The sequence below is a fragment of the Danio aesculapii genome, chromosome 19, assembly GCF_903798145.1.
Source record: "Danio aesculapii chromosome 19, fDanAes4.1, whole genome shotgun sequence".
Classification (NCBI taxonomy): domain Eukaryota; kingdom Metazoa; phylum Chordata; class Actinopteri; order Cypriniformes; family Danionidae; genus Danio; species Danio aesculapii.
The window spans coordinates 33,270,403-33,288,652 of record NC_079453.1 but is presented as its reverse complement, the minus strand read 5'-3'; the positions used below and the strand labels follow the sequence as shown (position 1 = coordinate 33,288,652).

General features: G+C 37.4%; 1 protein-coding gene across 2 annotated transcripts in view; it reads left to right on the top strand.

Annotated features, from left to right (window-relative positions):
- Nucleotides 1-451: 451 nt before the first annotated feature.
- The window catches only part of znf704 (zinc finger protein 704), an 85,750-nt gene continuing 67,951 nt past the window's right edge, over nucleotides 452-18,250 (top strand). For both annotated transcript variants that reach the window (XM_056479559.1, XM_056479557.1), the window contains exons 1-2: nucleotides 452-1,003; nucleotides 9,252-9,481. In XM_056479559.1, the coding sequence (XP_056335534.1) occupies nucleotides 758-1,003; nucleotides 9,252-9,481 (476 nt within the window). In that variant the 5' untranslated portion in view covers nucleotides 452-757. The remainder of the gene's footprint in view (nucleotides 1,004-9,251; nucleotides 9,482-18,250) is intronic.

Below are 18,250 nucleotides of genomic sequence, written 5' to 3'. Positions count from 1 at the left end.
TAGAGACCGTTGCTTGTGTTTGGAGGGAAACTGCAGATGAAAGAGAGCGCGAGCGAGTGGAGGCGTGTGTGCCGTCAGCCAATCAGAGCGCACACTGGCTGCGCGAGCGCACATGTTTACAGGCGACATTCCGCCGGTACGGCCAATGGCACTTGAAAACACGAATGGATTATACGGAATGGAGCCGTTTTCGCGTGAAACCGGATTTACTATGATCCGAGATCAAAACTAGCTATTAAATCAACACTGTCGACACTGAAGATGCTATTTGATGTATTAGTACAAGTAAATTCTCCAGTCGTCCGTTTTTAGGTTATTTGTTACATAAATGCCCGTGCTGTGTATTGTGAAAAACACATGGTGTTTATCAATCCAAAACTGCTGATCCGCTCCGCGTTTTACCACAGTCCATCAGCTTTAAGGGAACGGCAAGCAAAACAAACAGGTCGACAGAAGAAAGATATCGGTTGCCGGTCGGTCGTACGGTCAGACGGACGGAGAGGTTATCAAGCATAGCTCATTTGCACGTCGTAACCGTTCGCCGGTCTCGTGTTCCGAACATGCGCGCAAACGCCGGTGAATTATGTGGATGCGGTCCAGATATGTGGTAATGTTGTCGTATTTTTTGCATGTTCGGCCCATGATGACGGTCGGTATGTTCGGGTTTTGTCAGCGTGATATTTTTTGTATTTAAAAGGCACGTTCTTGTGCAGCGATCGAAGTCATAACATTTGCGCATTTGATTGATATATCAACTATGCATACGCGGCGGCTGGTGAAGCGCTCGGTCATTGGAAGCCGCGTGTACGCGCCGGGTTTAACGGGGGACGCGGCTCCGCTCACGGGAGTCATCCAGGCTGTCAAACAAGACAACAGGGATGCTTCAACCGGCCATCGGCGCAACGTGTACACCGTGCTTATGCAAGACGGGAGCTTGAAAGAATATTCAGAGGAAGAGATTGCACAGATGACTGCGAAAGCACCGCTGAAGTCGAGCCTGAAGGTGTGTGTGGTCAGCTGAGCTTGTTGTTGTTGTTGTTGTTGTTGTGGTGTGCATCTTGTCGCACACAGTATTGTTTACAGTGCATTGAGATATTGCTTGTTTGATAGTCCAAATCATTTCCATTTGAAAGTGAGAGGGCAGATATTATAGCCTCATTTTGCTGAAGCAAGAGCTCCGCTCTGAAATGATTAAGGAGTCGTTGGCTCTCTAAATGAAACATTTAGCGGCCAAATTACTTTTTAGTTGCCAAATTATAGGGCCGGTGTCCATGCTCTCAATGTGTTAAATGCCGACAGATACGTTGTAGTTAAATGGGATCAAATCTAAAAACTGGCGGTTCATTCCACTGTGGCGACCCCAGATTAATAAAGGGACTAAGACGAAAAGAAAATGAATGAATGAGTCAATGCCTATTGCAAAGTACAGCTTATCTATGAATCGTATTTTTAGTTGAGACAATCTGCAAAAAATATTGGGTTCCACACAATCGGTTTGTGTTGGGACAACATGAAGGAATTAAGTTAGCTTATGAGTTTTTACAAATTTGAGTGGATTGAACATAAAACAATTATGTTGTCCCTAAAAAAACCTTAAGAATTATGTTGTTTCAACTCATTTTAAACAAGTAGTTTGAACAAACAGCAGATAAAATTTTTTGAGTGCAGTCAATATGTGGTGAAGGCTTTAAAAACTACCGATTTAGTTAGTTTAACCTGCTAAAACGATTTAAACGTTATTCGTTTTGCCATTTTCGTGACAGATAAAGCTTGTAATGTATTCAATCGTTTATTTTTAATCTATTGTAATGTAACTCGCGTATGTAGACATATATCTTATTTTACATGTTGTCATAAAAACAATCGGCTCAATTCTAATGACTGAAGTCTATAAAAAGTAACCAGTTTGTTTCAATCGGACATAATAAGATGACTCGCAAGGACTCTGAACAGTGATGTCTCTAAACGATTCACTTGCAGACGAGCCCAGCGCTTCTGTTTCATGAATATTGTAGACTAGACCTGTTCATAAGAGTCATTGATTCTCAATTCGTCTATCTCGTGCTGTGTTCATTTCATTCAGCTAAGTGAATACAACACAACGCAACAGAAAGGTGTAAAATGCGGTGTGGAATACAGACTAAACAGCAAATCATCTCTCACAATATTCAATCCGACCAAATGGACAAGTTTTGCAGATATACTATATTTATAATTATTGTCGTAAAATAGTGTTTTGTTGAATTTAAGGCCGTCTACAGCCCTGTAGGGCCCGTGTAAGCCGCTGATTATCTGACTTTAGTGGGTGGATAACAGTGGCAAACAAACACGCTCTGCAGCATCACGCGCAGCAGAAGCTTGAGCGCGCGCTCGCGTACAGCAGCCTCCATCTCTCTCTGCAAACCGGCTCTTCACTGATCTCAGTGTTTTCGACATGCAGGGCTTTTACAGTTATCGTGTTTCAGTAAATATCGTTTAATGCTTTAGATCGAGCGCAGTTTATTCATTGAGCTCAGTGTGATTACACAGTTGGCTGAGTGGGTTGCTGCTTGCACGTAATTGCGAAACACAAAGGTTTTTTTTTGTAATATAATGACCTAATTGCAGTCGTCAAGTTATACAGCCTGAGGTGCCATATCAAAACAAAGAGGGTCAAAATGACAAGAACGGTTCTATTTCAGAGCTCTTAGACTTGCTTTCATGACATCTTAATGCAGTTGAAATATATATTATAGCAAATGATAGTAAATAACAAAATCTACATGCACATTTTATTGATTTTAAATAGTTTGAAAAATGGGATGCTTGTTTTTATCAAGTGCAATGCCTCAGTGTTGTTGTCATGTACATCTGCACCCCAGTCAGGCTGAATATGTAATCAGAAACAATAATTATGCTTTTGTAATGTAACTCGAGCAACTGTTATATACAACACATGCTGACGTACACTCTGGAGAAATAAAGTGACGAGGGGGGGAAGTTAAGATGTAAGCAATGTGAGCACGGAGGGATAGGGTGGAGGCTAATGGTCCCGGAGCAGCTGCTCAATAACGGCAGCAAAACGCAGCACTACAGAGGGTCATGCTCGTAGAATCTGGGGCTTTGGCAAGGCGCCTGGATTCCCAAACGAGTGCCATTCGGCTTGGGGGAATGCCACTTGTTGACTTGCATAGTAAGGGGAGGGGGCTTCACTTTAAGTGTGTTACAGTGTGGCATTTCCAGACAAAGGCGGGCTGGATTGTTTTTGTTCCATTGTTGTTTCCACTGCTTAATATCAAAATTTAATTAACTCACACAGACCGTCTAACAGTCTTAACTCTTTATGCATAAAGGCTTTTGGTGCTGGTGTCATTAATTTGCATGAAAATTTGGTCTTGATGGATGTAAGCCAGTTACAGATGTTGATTAGTAAACCATCATAGTTTTTTTTTGGCAGTAGATATTGTGAATATTTAATGCATCATCTAACGTGTTTGATTTCATTATGAATATTCAAAATATATAAATAATTAGATAATTAATTTGAAGTGCTCATCTGCGTGCATACTGGTCTCAAATCTAATTATTTTTTGTATTAGATCAATCAAGATCTGTTTAAATAGTTTAAATCTTTAACAAAAACAAGATCTCATTTGAATATTTTGACTGGCACATGAATTGTGACCCATATTTGATCAGATTTTGGAGTCTTTGCGCCACATGAGGTAGAAAAAGCTGTGACCGCTTTAAAAACACGAGTGCACAAAGCCAAGGGTGTGTGTTTGTGTCTTGAAAGAGAAAGACAGAACTTAATAGTGTGTGAAATTTAAATTTGAACTTGTCAGCTGTGCATTTTTGATTTGACGCTTGAAGGTCTTGCACAACATGGTACCGCTTTAACAAATCTGTTCATCTCTTGAAAACACGCCAAAGCCTGGCATTCATCTCGTATGTGGAATGGTATTATTCCTGCCCTGGGTGTTTTAAAGGAAAAGATCAACCAAAAAAAAACCCAAAAATATTCTGACATTTCAGTCTGGTTTTCATAAAAATGAAGCCGTATTAATATTCTGGGAAATATAAAGTGATTTTAAAACTATGGATGATAATCGCTTAAGAGCAGATATCACAATTTAGTTTTATTTTTGCTAAAATGATAAATAACTCACAAAAACAGAAAAAAATCAAGTTATATTTGTGAATTAAGGCATCAACAGCAATATACTATATATATATATATATATATATATATATATATATATATATATATATATATATATATATATATATGTATATGTATATATGTATATGTATATATTTATGTATGTAATCCACCGGTCCTACTGTACCCAACCCGTGCTACCTGGCCTTCATTACACTCATCCCCCTAAACCTCACTCCCATCCCGGACGAGCCCCCATGTGTAACTCATCTGTCCTACTGCACCCATCCCACGCTAGCTGGCCTCTGTTACACTCACCCCCCTAAACCTCATTCCCATCCCGGACGAGCCCCCAAATATAACCCACCGGTCCTACTGCACCTAAATCACACTGAGCTTGGATCGAACTAACGATTGTTTTCATAGAAGTCAGTTGCTCTAACAAAGAGACTAAAGACTGTGGCTTCTAGAGTCAGAGGAGTGAGGTTTACCTGCATAGCACTTTGCTAGCTAACCTCCGTTACATATTATAACCAAAGTAAATGAATAAGAGTTTGATTAAAACAAATGAATAAATATGTAAACAAACAAATACAGTGCTATAATGAGTAGTAAACCTTAGTCAACAATGCCTTTTACATTTTTGGATATGTTTCCCCATCCCAGATGAGCCCCCAAATGTAACCCAACCGGTCCTACTGCACCTAACTCGCGCTGAGCTGGGATCGAACCGGCATTTCTTTGCATGCAAGTCAGTTGCTTTAACAAGGAGACTAAAGACTATGGCTTTTAGCGTCTGTCTCTAGAGCACCTTTTGAGGTCAGAGGAGTGAGGTTTACCTGCATAGCACTTTGCTAGCTAGCCTTTGCTACATAAAATAACTAAATTAAATGAATAAAAGTTTGATTAAAACAAATAAATAAACATGTAAACAAATAAATACAAATAAGTGCAGTGCCATAATGAGTAGTAAACTTTAGTTAGGAATGCCTTTTACATTTTAGGATCTGAGTCCCTTTCATAAGGCTGATATTTCATATTTTGACGTCCATAGAACTTTTATTATTTAAACCTTTCACATAAACAATTATATATAGACCTTGTTGATGCTTGTATATATTTTATAAATAATTAAGAGACCCACTTCTAATTCACTGCCATTGTTTGGAAAAGAGCAGCTAGTACATTCTTCAAAATATCTCCTTTTGTGTTCAACCTAAAATTTTTTATAAAGCTTTCTAAAGAGGTTAAGCATATGATGACAGTCAAAGATGAAAATGTCATTTATTCAAGAGGAGAGATTGTTAAAATAACCTCACTCATACTAGTCATCAGCTTTAATGTTTTGTAGTACCGTTTTCAGCCCTTATCAACCTGGATCAGCAATGAGGCAGGTAATCCATCCATTTTATGTTTAACTCCATTATAGTCCGTAAACTCCCAGACACTCAAAGCTCAGCGTTTACTCTCTCTCAGTCGAGCTAATCGCGTTACGGTAAGATAATGATCTGAATTGCACTGTTAGATCATGCTCTCCGCTGGTGTATGCGGTGATGTGCGTCGTCTTGGCCCCTGTTTGCCCTCTTTGTAGCGTGAGGTTTAGTGCACCGCAGCTTTAGTCACAGTGCAATAGCAGAGTCTATTGCTGCTGTGCAGATGAGACGTGCGAGAGGAAAAAGCTGCTCGTCTTTGCATTAGTGTGGTCACGGATGGTGGCTTGTTGTGCTAAGGGGGAAATGGCAGAGCGAGGGGGATTTATTTTTCTTTTGTCAGCAGCGCAGATCTGCTAAACAAACACGCCTGCAGATCAGCAAATAGGATTTCTTCATCCTGAGCATTGTTAAGGTGTTTGTATTGACCGATGCGTTAATTGCCCACAGCTTAAATACAGCGTAATGCTCCGTGATTGCAAGCAAACAAGGCTCACAGTAGGGGTCTTTAGCATTAATGGCCCCCGTAGTTGTAAATGAGGCATCATTGACTGGAGTTAAACTTTGCTGTATGTACTGTAGGTGGAGATTTATGGCTCGTTTGGAGGAAGCAGACTTTAAAAATATGTATCGTAATTGAAATCTACTGACAAACATTGATTAGGTGTGACAAATGAGCTATTCCAGCGTTATGGATGTGACATTTGCAGTAAAAACTCAAAACGTAAATTGACAGAGAAAGAATATGTTAACGTTATATTGAAACATCTGTTTATATTTTCCAAAACAGCTAACCACAGTTATGGGATCAGAAAAAGATCAATCTGTAAACATTTTTTAATTTTTAAATGATTAAAATAAACATGCGTTGTGCATGTAGAGTAACCAAAAAGTCTTTGGGTTTACAGTATACAACATACTTTGTAGAAATTCTGTGAATTAAACTTCACAACCCAAAAGAAACAATGCTAATCAAAATAATAAGAGTTGGCTCGCTATGGAACAAAAATGATTTATCTTAATTTATGTATATATGAGGAAAAAGCTTCATTATGGATGTGACATCTCTCCGTTATGGATGTGACAGATGTGAAATTGCCACTTGTGTGACTTTGGTAAATCAAATATAATTGTTTGAAAACGTTGACAGAGACATTTTGAGTATTTTTACTAGGGATGTGAACCGAAACTTGGTACTTTATCGGTATCTGTGCTAAATTCTAAAAGACCAAAGTATCGATAAGCTCTGATGTTAACGGTTCTGCTGTCGGTACTAGACAATTATTGCTGAGTAAACATTACTTACAGTTGCATAATTTAACTGACCAACCTCGTCTGCACAGTTGGCAATCTCACATGAGAAATGTTTGTGTTTCCGGTGAGCGCGTCAAGTATAAAAGCCTACAGTTCTCGGCTGTGCGCACGTACACGCATAGCTCGCGACACAGATTTGTGCACACACAGCTCGTAAGCTTGCGGGGTGAACCAAACGAGTTGTATTTCCCGAGTCGACAGCGACAACGCCCGTTGAAGCAAATGCAACAAGTTGTTTTCGTGTATAAGCGGAAACGCAAGCAGTCTGTGAAGGAGTGAAGGAATCTTTCAAAAGTGCATTGACTGCAGAAAGACAAATGAAAAGTTTTTGACAGCCTAGCTACTAAAGGTAACGTTACATCATCCACGCTGTTATGCCAGCAGTCAATCATCTAAATTAATATAATATCATTAGTTAAATAAACACACACATTCGGTTACAATGAAAACAGTATTTTTTCTGCAGTAGCCTAAATAAATCTTAAACATTAAAATGCGTTTACATCAGTTGTATTTTTAAAAATATATAGCCTAATAATAAACTCTGCTTATTAAGAAAGCTTATTTTTACATTGCATGCTCCAAAACTGTATTAAAAACACAGTTAACTCCCAAAACACTGTTGACTCATTTATATGAATGCGTTAATGAAAAATCATAAACATGATCTCATTTAACTGCATTTTGCAACTCAAAGAGAAAATTTTCATCTACAGGGAGCACAATAAACCAAGAAAGATCCTGACTTCTGCCAGAAAAGTCAAACATGTTGATTTTTCTCCAGAAGAATGGTTAAAAACGGAGTCATTTTCTTTCAAGCCATTGTACATTCTGTTAAAGAAAAAAATGTATTTGTTTTACATTTATTGGTTTCATTTTATTTTACAATAAAAACGTAATAATAAAAAAGTGTTGTTAATTCTGTTCAATTTGTTTAGTTTTTTTCATTAAAAAAACACTGCAAGAAGTACAGATAATAGAACCGTTAAAGTACCGAACCGATAAGTGGTATCGATAAAAGTAGTAATACCGTTAAAACCTTAACGATACCCATCCCTAATTTTTACAGTACTGTAAAATACTTGCTTACACAAAAACTTAGAAACGTTTCACTATTTTGATAAAAGCATTTTTTTTTATGGCAAGGTTGACATACACCAGGGATATGCCACAGCCATATCACCCTGCAGTCCAGTTAAGGCTAATTTATACTTCTGCGTCTGGGCATCGGCGTGATCCATGGTGCCTGCCTTGCGTGTAGTCGTGCATTTATACTTCTGCATGCTGTTTGTGTTGCACTGCAATAACACTTCCGAAACACTAGCTGGCAGTAGGTTTTTATGTTCCTCTGTGTCGAGTTTCTTCGTGGGTGTTTTGTTTTTTCTTTTAGCTAAAACTTGCTCATTCAAAGGCGGGAATCGATGGATGTGCAACAACTTTAATCATGAGGTAAACGCAAAACAAAAGTTTACATCTGGACTCAACACTTGTAAACACTTGCTCCATCGGGCTCGCGGCTCTCAGCACCACCCACACTCATCACTGATACCAAACTGACAAATCACAGAGCTTGTGCTACGCATTGTTGTGGCGTGTTGTTACATTTTTTGCGAGGTGTACGTCAGCGATGCCAGCGCTCTGTGGTCATTAAAAATCCCATGGCACATCTCGTAAAGAGTAGGGGTGTAATAGGAAAGTCTGGGGAGCAGAGATAGCGGAAGGATTGTCAAAGGACCTAAAGCCGGAAAACGAACCCGGGTCGCCGTGAGCACCCCAGTGCTACGCAATTATAGTCATTTTAAGTATTTAATAATTAGGCATTGGAATCAGAAGGTGAAAACGCATATCCTAAATAAATAATAATAAATATTAATAAAAAAGTGCAAAGTAAAACGTAACAGAGGCTGCAATATCTGCTACCAGATCTATTTTCAGGTACAAAGTTTCAGTAAATACTATAGTGTTTTTTTTTTAACCATACTGACACTAACCCCTCCAGTAAAGATAGAGATGTTGCACAGTCAGCTAAAATGTTGCTAGAATTGTTTTTTTATGTATGGACGATACTGCATCACCCAAAACAATTAAGGTCATGTTCATGTGTTGTGCGACAAGTCGATATATTGATTATTGTGACAGGCCTAATCGTGATATATCAGTATCGATTGGCAAATATCGTGATAATATTGTATCGTAAGTTAACCTGTGATTCCCACCCCTAATTTAAAAGTGTATTTGGAATGTTTTCTTTACATTTAACTGAAAAAAACACTTTTAAAAGAGGTCAAAATATCAAAATGGACAGGTTCATAAATAAAAATGTATGATTTTTCAGTGTTAAGAGTCAAATGTGTTTCCCTCTGCAGAGCACCTGTAATGGCGGCCAGCGGGACGGGCCCACGCAGGGCCAGAATGGGGGTATGCAAAGAGGAGAGGCGCTGTCCCTCAGCCCCGAGACTACAGAGGAGCCGCGGGTGCTGGAGCATAAGCGAACGGGACGGGCACTGGAGACGGAGAAGGATCACACCCGCTCCGTTTCTCTGCTGGAACAGAAACGCAAGGTTGTGTCTTCGAGCATTGATGTGCCACAAGCCAGGTAAGACTACGGGATGAGCGCCCCCTATAGGCACAGTAGAAAACGCATGATTGATGTTGTTTACTTCAGTTTTGCTTTTATGATGTATGCAGAACATAAGAAGGGTATTTCGTTATTGGTTTTTCATAAATTGATTGATCCAACCTTTTATTATGGAAATTTTTTTCATAAAGTGATGTTTATATTGTATTTTATTGTTATATTTCTGTATTTTTGTAAGTTACAGAATCTATCAACTTTGACATTTACCTGACATACTTCACTTGCATATTATAATGTATTATTATAGAATAGAATAGAATAGAATAGAATAGAATAGAATAGAATAGAATGAGGGGTCACCCCATAATAGAATAGAATGCCTTTAATTGTCATGGTACACATATACAGTGTACATCATTTACATGTGCGATGAGATCAAGTGCATCTCACTACTATGTATATATGTATATAGGTATATATACGTGCAAACACGTGTATGTATATTCTTACAATACAAATCACTCTAAACAACAATTTACAGTAAAAATAACTAGACAATAAATAGCCGTGCAAAATAGAGGATGAGAGGGGAAGAGGGTAAGATGGAGTAAACAGTTCTGAGGTTGAACGAGAGATATACATACAAGATGTAATGCAATGAAATTTGTATTGCATAAAGTTTAATGAAATTTAAGTTAATTTTAAGCCAGTCTATGTGTGTGCTTGTGTGAGGTCAGTGCATGTGTGAGTTGAGGATGGTAATGGCTTTATTATATTATATTATATCATATCATATCATATCATATCATATCATATCATATTATATTATATTATATTATATTTTCTTGTCTGCTTAGTCCCTTTATTAATCTGGGGTCGCCAGAGCGGAATGAACCGCCAACTTATCCAGTATTTGTTTTTACGCAGTGGATGCCCTTCCAGCTGCAACCCATTTCTGTGAAACATCCACACACACTCATTCACACACATTGGACAACTTTGGACAATTTAGCCTACCCAATTCACCTTTACCACATGCCTTTGGACTGTGGGTGAAACCGGAGCACCCGGAAGTAACCCATGTGATGTGTTGAAAAATACTTCTCTCCGTTAAACAGAAATTGGCGAAAAAATAAACGGGAACTAATAATTCAGGGGGGTTAATAATTCTGACTTTAACTGTATTTGTAGTGAAATAAACATTTAAAATGTTTTTTTTAATCAGTTTAAAAGGTCATTGCTCAAAAGTTTAAATTCCTTTTAAAATAATAATAATACTTATGCTATCCGATAGTAGCACACATCATCAGCATACTGATACAAGCTTGTTTGTGGTTTGAGAATCTTGTGGTGTGAACGCTTCACAGCTTTGCATTTTATTTTACACCTTTAGCACGCAGTACGCCATAGAACTTTATAGACATTGTTAACATCTGTTTTTCTTTTCTGATCACACATAATTTGTAACCTAACACGCACACACACACGCACACACACACACACACACACACACACACACACACACACACACACACACATTAAAGTTTACCACCTTTCTTTTTTCACTGTTTACTTGTTAGATACCCCAAAAATCAATTTCAGTTTGCAGCTTTTGGTGAAGTACAGCATCTGCCATCTGATAGCTCTATTGCTGCACTCAGGCCTGATATTGGCTCGATATTTATTTGTTGACAAATTATTGATCTCTTAGCTCAATTTACATCCTATTCATCCATTCAGGGGAAAATGTGTCATTGAGCGCTGAATCTGTTTTATACTTTAGGAGGATGTTCATGTGGCCTTGTGTGATTTGCTAGGTTAGGTTGACTACAGATATCCCCGGTGTAATATTGATTACCTTGGTGGTGCTTCATTTATGAAGCTCATTATTTTTAACATCTTATAGAAAACAGTGATTAATCCTCTATGTACAACAAAGGATTTTGTCTTGCTGCTTCATCAATCTTGTGAGACTGCATTGATGGATGTGCTGCCTTCATCTAAAAAAGTGTTCTGTAATTATTAGTATTGTTAACATGATGCTAATGCAATTAAAACACTGTATCATGTTACTTAAATGCTATTTGTGAATATGGATAATGAACCATTTAAAACATAGGTCTCAAACTTGATTCCTGGAGGGCCGCAGCTCTGCACAGTTTTGCTCCAACCCTAATCAAACACAGCTGATCCAACTAATCAAGGGCTGTTTCTCAATATGCGTTCTTTAGCGGTCTTGAGTCCTCGTGTTCCCGTGTAACAACATCATTAGCTGCCAAAGTTCAGTTCCAATACTCAAGACCGCAAGAATAGAGGACGCGTGAAACTTCCTGGATGTATTCTTGATATCGAGGACGCATGGATGCAGACTTGAGCACCGAACCCGCTCTAGAAGTCCCAGAAGTAATTGCGACTGGAGGTGGAGATTTATTATTTAGATTTGTTATTAAAGTTTAGAGAAATCGCTTATTTACCTCAGGAGTTTCCCCTAAATGAAACGGTTTAAGTAAACATTACCATGGACATCTTAATAAAGGAATAAACACATTAAGGGTGTTTGTTTGCTGAAATTTGTATTAAAATCTGTTTTATTTATATTGTGAAATGTATATTTATAATGTTTTTATGCATAGTATATATTGTGAAAAGGAGAAAAACAATAAATCGTTGTATGAATGCTGTAATGTTTAAATAATTTTCCATTAAAAATGCATAAAGGTCATGTGACCATCAGGAAGAACGCAGCATCTCATTTCTCACAGAGCGCATTCTCTGTTCTCGCGCTCTCTTGAGTTTGTTCTTCCAAGGACACCTGGCAAGACTGGTCTCCACAAGAACGCAAGTCCGTTCTCTGCATTCTTGAGAAACAGCAACGGTGTTTAAGACTACTAGAGACTATTAAGCAGGTTTGAGCTGGAGGTGGTTGGAGCTAAACTATGCAGAGCTGCAGGCCCCCTGGAATTGAGTTTGAGACCATTGATTTCCAACATTGCTAGTAAAAAAAGTCTCTTGAGTAGCAGATCATGATATTTAAATGTTTTCTGCAGGATTGACAAAAACTAAAATTTCTAGATTTCAGCTTACTGATTATATTTTAAAATGTATTTAAAAAGATTATATAGTTGTATAATATAACTATGTACACTAAAAATACATCCGTTAATTAACAGTTACCATATTTAGTGGTTCACAAGTGTTTTCCATTTATTTACGATTGTGAATTGCATTATGGGACATTTCCAAAGTTAAAAATTGTTGGAGGAAAGGTCAAGATCCTGTAATGCAATTCAAAAACATAAATAAACAGAGGAAAATTAAATTAAAACATAAATTCATTCATTTTCCCATCACTGGGAAACATCCACACACACTCACTCACACACATACAGTACGGACAATTTAGCTTACCCAATTCACGTATAATACATGTCTTTGGACTTGTGGGGGAAACCGGAGCACCCGGAGGAAACCCACGCGAACACAGGGAGAACGTGCAAACTTCACACAGAAATGCCAAGTGACCCAGCCGAGGCTCGAACCAGCAATCTTCTTGCTGTGAGGCGAATGTGCTACCCACTGCTCCACCGTGCTGCCAAAATAAAAACATAAATCACAAAATATGTAAAACTACAAATATACAGATATTATTACAGTGTAACTATACAACAATGTACTGTTTTTACAACATTTCCGATCAAATGAATGCACACTTCACTGCAAAGAGAAAATTTAGTCTTGTTTCTAGTCCAAATACAGAAAAATTCTGAAATCCAGAATCAGTCCAGTCCAAATTAAATGGGTTTTTTCCGTAAAACAAGCTAAACATGCTACAAGTGAGAAGAGTAAAATAATATTGTTTATGGATAGAAATAAGATTATTTTACTTACTCCACTGTAGTGTTGTCATGAGACTGGAATTCGATACAAGACTGTACTGACATTTTAAAAACGTCAATTTCCCGCTAACATTTGAGTGCTGTAAACACAGATACAGGGACGCTGAAGCGTTTTAAAGCTGTGACGATCAGTCGATTCATCAGTGGATCGCTCGTATATCAGTTTATAAACAGACCAGCTGATCTTTTCTGCTTTAAAATGCTCCAGTGTCCCTGTATCTGTGTTTACACTTAGTAAACAGTGGTGAGTTTGGTGAACTGATGACCTATACGGCCAATTACAGTCATTTCTGTTGAGCACGTGAGCACAATGGCAAATCAGCGCTGTTTAAGAACGCACTCAAATGTTCGTGTTTTTAAAATTTCAGCATCAGTCGATATCGAATTCCAGTGTCGTCACAACACTACTCCAATGACAGATTATTTAACTTGTTTTAAGGAAACACTCGCTTAACTTTGACTTATTTCTGATAACAAAACAATATTTCTTGTCTACAAAATACTTATTGATTAAAGGACTTTCAGATATTTGGATTAGAAACAAGACAGCAACTTTGAGTAAGAAAATTATTTCTTACCTTCAAAATGTCTCTTTTCAAAAACAGTACAAATATTTTCAGACCCAAAACTGTCCAACTATGGATTATCAGGAACCTCTAGGCTAAGCAATTTATCATGATCAAAATCCTGGACCAAATTAATCCAATTTTTAGATTTGTGTGCTTGGGTAAATTCGGTCTCACAGTGTGTCTAACCATGTTTGCTCATATTTTCTGTCTGTTGTTTCTTTTGGACAACACAAACCTCAAAGCATGTGTATGTTAAGCTCTGAGGGTCTATTAGTCACGACTTTGGACAAGAAGCAGCCGCAACTTTAAATACCACAAAATAATTACAGTAACTTTCTCCTGGCAGAGGCGGTCAGTTTAGACAAACAAGGAAAAACTTCTGGATAGTTAGCTTTGGTTTCTTTTGTAGTTTTCAGCCCCAGAATAGTTGATAAATCCCTCATGCCAAAAGTAACATGAGGATTAGCTTCAGTGTGTTGTGTAAAGTGTATCCAACATGTCAAAATCAATATACAGAGCCTTGCAAGGAATGTTTTTTTTTCTAGAATTCTCTAGAAAACCAGTAGATCCCAAGAGCTGAGAGTGTATTGAATAAAATCGCATGAGTGGCGAAATCATCATGCATGAACTCAAACAGAATCCTTTCAGATCAGAAATTGGTCCAACTAACTTGCTAAGAATAGACAAATGGCAATAATCGGTAATTCAGTATGTCGTGATAATAAGCATCTACAATATTGACATCTTGGGTACTTTGAAACACTGTGAATAGTTTTGTATTATTTAAACTTTTAGATTGCCTTTTAAGAATATTCAGATTGTTGTATTAGCGGTGGTGTTCATCAGTGACCAATGCTTGAAGACTTTTATTTTCATTCAATTTATTTTTTCATTCGTTTATTTTCAAACAATAATGTTTTCACATGTTAATCTGGCCTACCACATTATTGTTAACTCTGTACAGTAAGGTTCAATTTGTTACCAGTTTAACAATTAATCTAAAGTAAATGTAATACTACAAAAGTCTAAATACATTTAAAAAATAATAATTTCTGCTGCTTGTTCAAACTGTTTATTTAAAATGAGCTGAATCAACACAACTCTTGAGCTTTTTTGGGACAACTTAATTGTTTTATGTTGAATCCACTTAAATTTGTCAAATCAATCAAGTTAACTTAATAAATTTATATTGGGACAACATGAAAGTACTGCGCGGAAGCCAGCATTTTTTTTTACAGTATACAGTCTCACACTGATATCTTAAAATGATTTTTGCTTCTAGTTCAAACTACTTATTTAAAATTAGCTAAACAACACAATTCTGGGTGGCGCGGTGGCGCAATGTCACCTAACAGCAAGAAGGTTCAAGCCTCGGCTGGGTCAGTTGGCATTTTGCATGTTCTCCCTGTGTTCGTGTGGGTTTCCTCTGGGTGCTCTGGTTTCCCTCACAATTCCAAAGACATGCACTATAGGTGAATTGGGTAAGTTAAATTGTCCGTAGTGTATGTGTGTGTGTGAATGAGTGTGTAAGTGTGCTTTCCAATGATGGGTTGCAGCTGGAATGGCATTCGCTGCATAAAACATATGCTGGATAAGTTGGTGGTTCATTCTGCTGTGACAACCCCAGATTAAGCTGAAAAGAAAATGAATGAATGAATGAATGAATGAACACAATTCTTGATTTTTTTTTGGGGGTGAAAATTAATGGTTTTATGTTCAGTACACTTAAATTTGTTAAGTCAACTTAATCGATTTGTGTTGGGACAAGAACTGTAGGAGGTCCTTTTAAAAAAGTCATAATTGATAAATTATCAAATGTTTACTAATGAGACTTCATTGTAAAGTGTTACCTATTGTACGTTATCCTTTTACGTTATCCTTTTGCAATGTAATTTGTTTAAATAATTTATTTACTCTGATCATAAACGCAAGTATTCATAATACCCTTAGTATTTTTGAGTTATTATACCTGTTAAATACACCTTTTTTGCAACTTGGGTTAAAACCGTGATAATACCGTACACTGAGATAAAACTTTAATCGTAAGAATAGAAAAGGAAGAGGATACAGGTACTTGACTGGCCTGTCTGCAGTCCTGACCTCTCTACAAATAGAAAATGTGTGGCTAGTTTTGAAGTGCAAAATGTGACAACGAAGACCCTGTACTGTTGGCCACCTTGACTTGTTTGCAGGAAGAATGGGACAAAAAAATAACACCTAAAACATTTCATCACTTGGTGTCTTCAGTCCCTAAACGTCTTTTAGTTGTTGTGAAAAGGAATGGCAACATTACAAATTGGTAAATGCTTTACTGTTCCAACTATTTTTGAAACGTGTTGCAAGAACCAAAATTGGAATACATGTTTACTTAAAAAAATCCCGAAGAAGACTTTAAATAATGTTTGTTGTAGTGTCTGCAATAAAATCACTTTGTTCTTTTTTGATTTGCGTTTTCCATTCTGTCGCAATCTTTTCTGATTTGGGGTTGTAAATAAAAATATAGGCTAGAGAATTGAATGTTGTGAGGAAGGTGATCTGGATATTTGATTTTCATAGGAGACTTAAACACACTCTCTTAACACACAAAGTTGTGATTGCAAACAACAGTGACCTAGATAAGTCACACTTTAATACCACATCACTGGTGCTCATAAGTGACCACTTGGTTTGTGTTTAATCAGCGTACAGTGGAGAGGATTGTGGTGTTTGTTTGGTGACCTGCAGGTCTTGGATGGGTGAGGGAGAAGAGGGCCGCAGTTTTCCCACCTTACGTCAGCTGTTTTAAGTTCGTTATTGGATACGAAATGGCTTAGTTCATCATATTTGTTTGCAGAATTACACCACAAGCATTCTGTGTCTTGTATATTAGTTAACCTTATGTGATTATTGACCTCTCATTCCCCTGGCTGCTTAGCTGAAAGAGAGGTTTATTAAAATAAGTTGTGAAAGGCTGGAATGTGGAAGTCTGTTTGGTTCCTTTTTTTCAATAGTGTACAGCATAAAATCTGCAGCAGCTTTATGTTTGTTCTGTAGCAGGAAATAACCTATTTGAACAGAAACAATCTTTGCTTGTAATGTTGCAGGTCTGACAAATAGCCTCTACCAGACTAATTGCTGGCAGGAAATGAATGATTGTGTGTGTGTGTAAGTTCAGAACTCCATCAAAACATCATTAGTTACTTTCACAAAATAGCTTAGCCAAAAAAAGAAAATGTGGAAATTATTTACTCACTCTCAAAATGATGATTCTTAGTTGTATGACTTTCTATCTTCTGTAAGCCAGAAACCCCTTTTTTATATTATTATTTTTTTTTAATGGCACCTATTTTACCACTTTTAAGATTTAAGATGTGTTTTGTTTATCCAGAATGTATCTGTAAAGTTTTAGCTCAAAACACCCATCAGATTATTTATTATACCTTTTTAGAATATAAGGATTTTCTGCTCTGAACATTATGTTGCTGTTTTTGTTGCCTGTGCCTTTAATGCTGGTTCTCCCTGCCCACTATTCCCACATGCCTGTCAAAGTGTGTCTCAATCTCCACCTCAGCTGCAGCAGATAAACAGCACAGTGACAGACATGAAGGAAGCAGATCTCACGTAACGTTTATGAGAAATACTACCGTAAAACTTCACCAATGATTATTTGATGTATTTGTTGTTGAGTTAATTCAAGCCTTTCTGCAATGATGAGTCACACACAATGTTGTTACAAAGTTCACGCATACACACAGACACACACAGCGCAAATGTGACAGGATACACATTAATATCCCCTGCTGTATGGATATCCGTTATGTTAATGAACAAAATAAACCTGATTTAACGTCCACAAACCAGGATTGAAGTGTCTTCTTTCATAATTGTTCTGACACGCGGCTGTGGTGATGAATTACGTAGCGATTTACTGACTTTAACTTGCTTTATTACAAACATGCACTGTTTTAAAAACGTTATAAATTTGTGAAACTCATACTTGATCACGTGATGATGACTGAGAGAGCTGCACGTCCTGTCTTGTTGATATTATTATTATTATTATACACGTTACTACGAAGACATGTTAATACGCGGCTGTAAATCAATTCGGTGGGTGGGAAAACCGCACTCCTACGTCATGTTGGGGTGGGCCTCAAAATGGGAGGGATTAGGATCCTATTTTAACATCAGGAAATAAAAAAAAAAGACTTATTGTGTTTATATCATCCCAATAAGACAGTGGACATGCTATACCTACACACAGTTTTGTCAGCTTACAAAAGATGCTTTACATCATAGATGCCCTTTGAGGATTTCATGTTCGTTCTTTTCCATTTGTAATG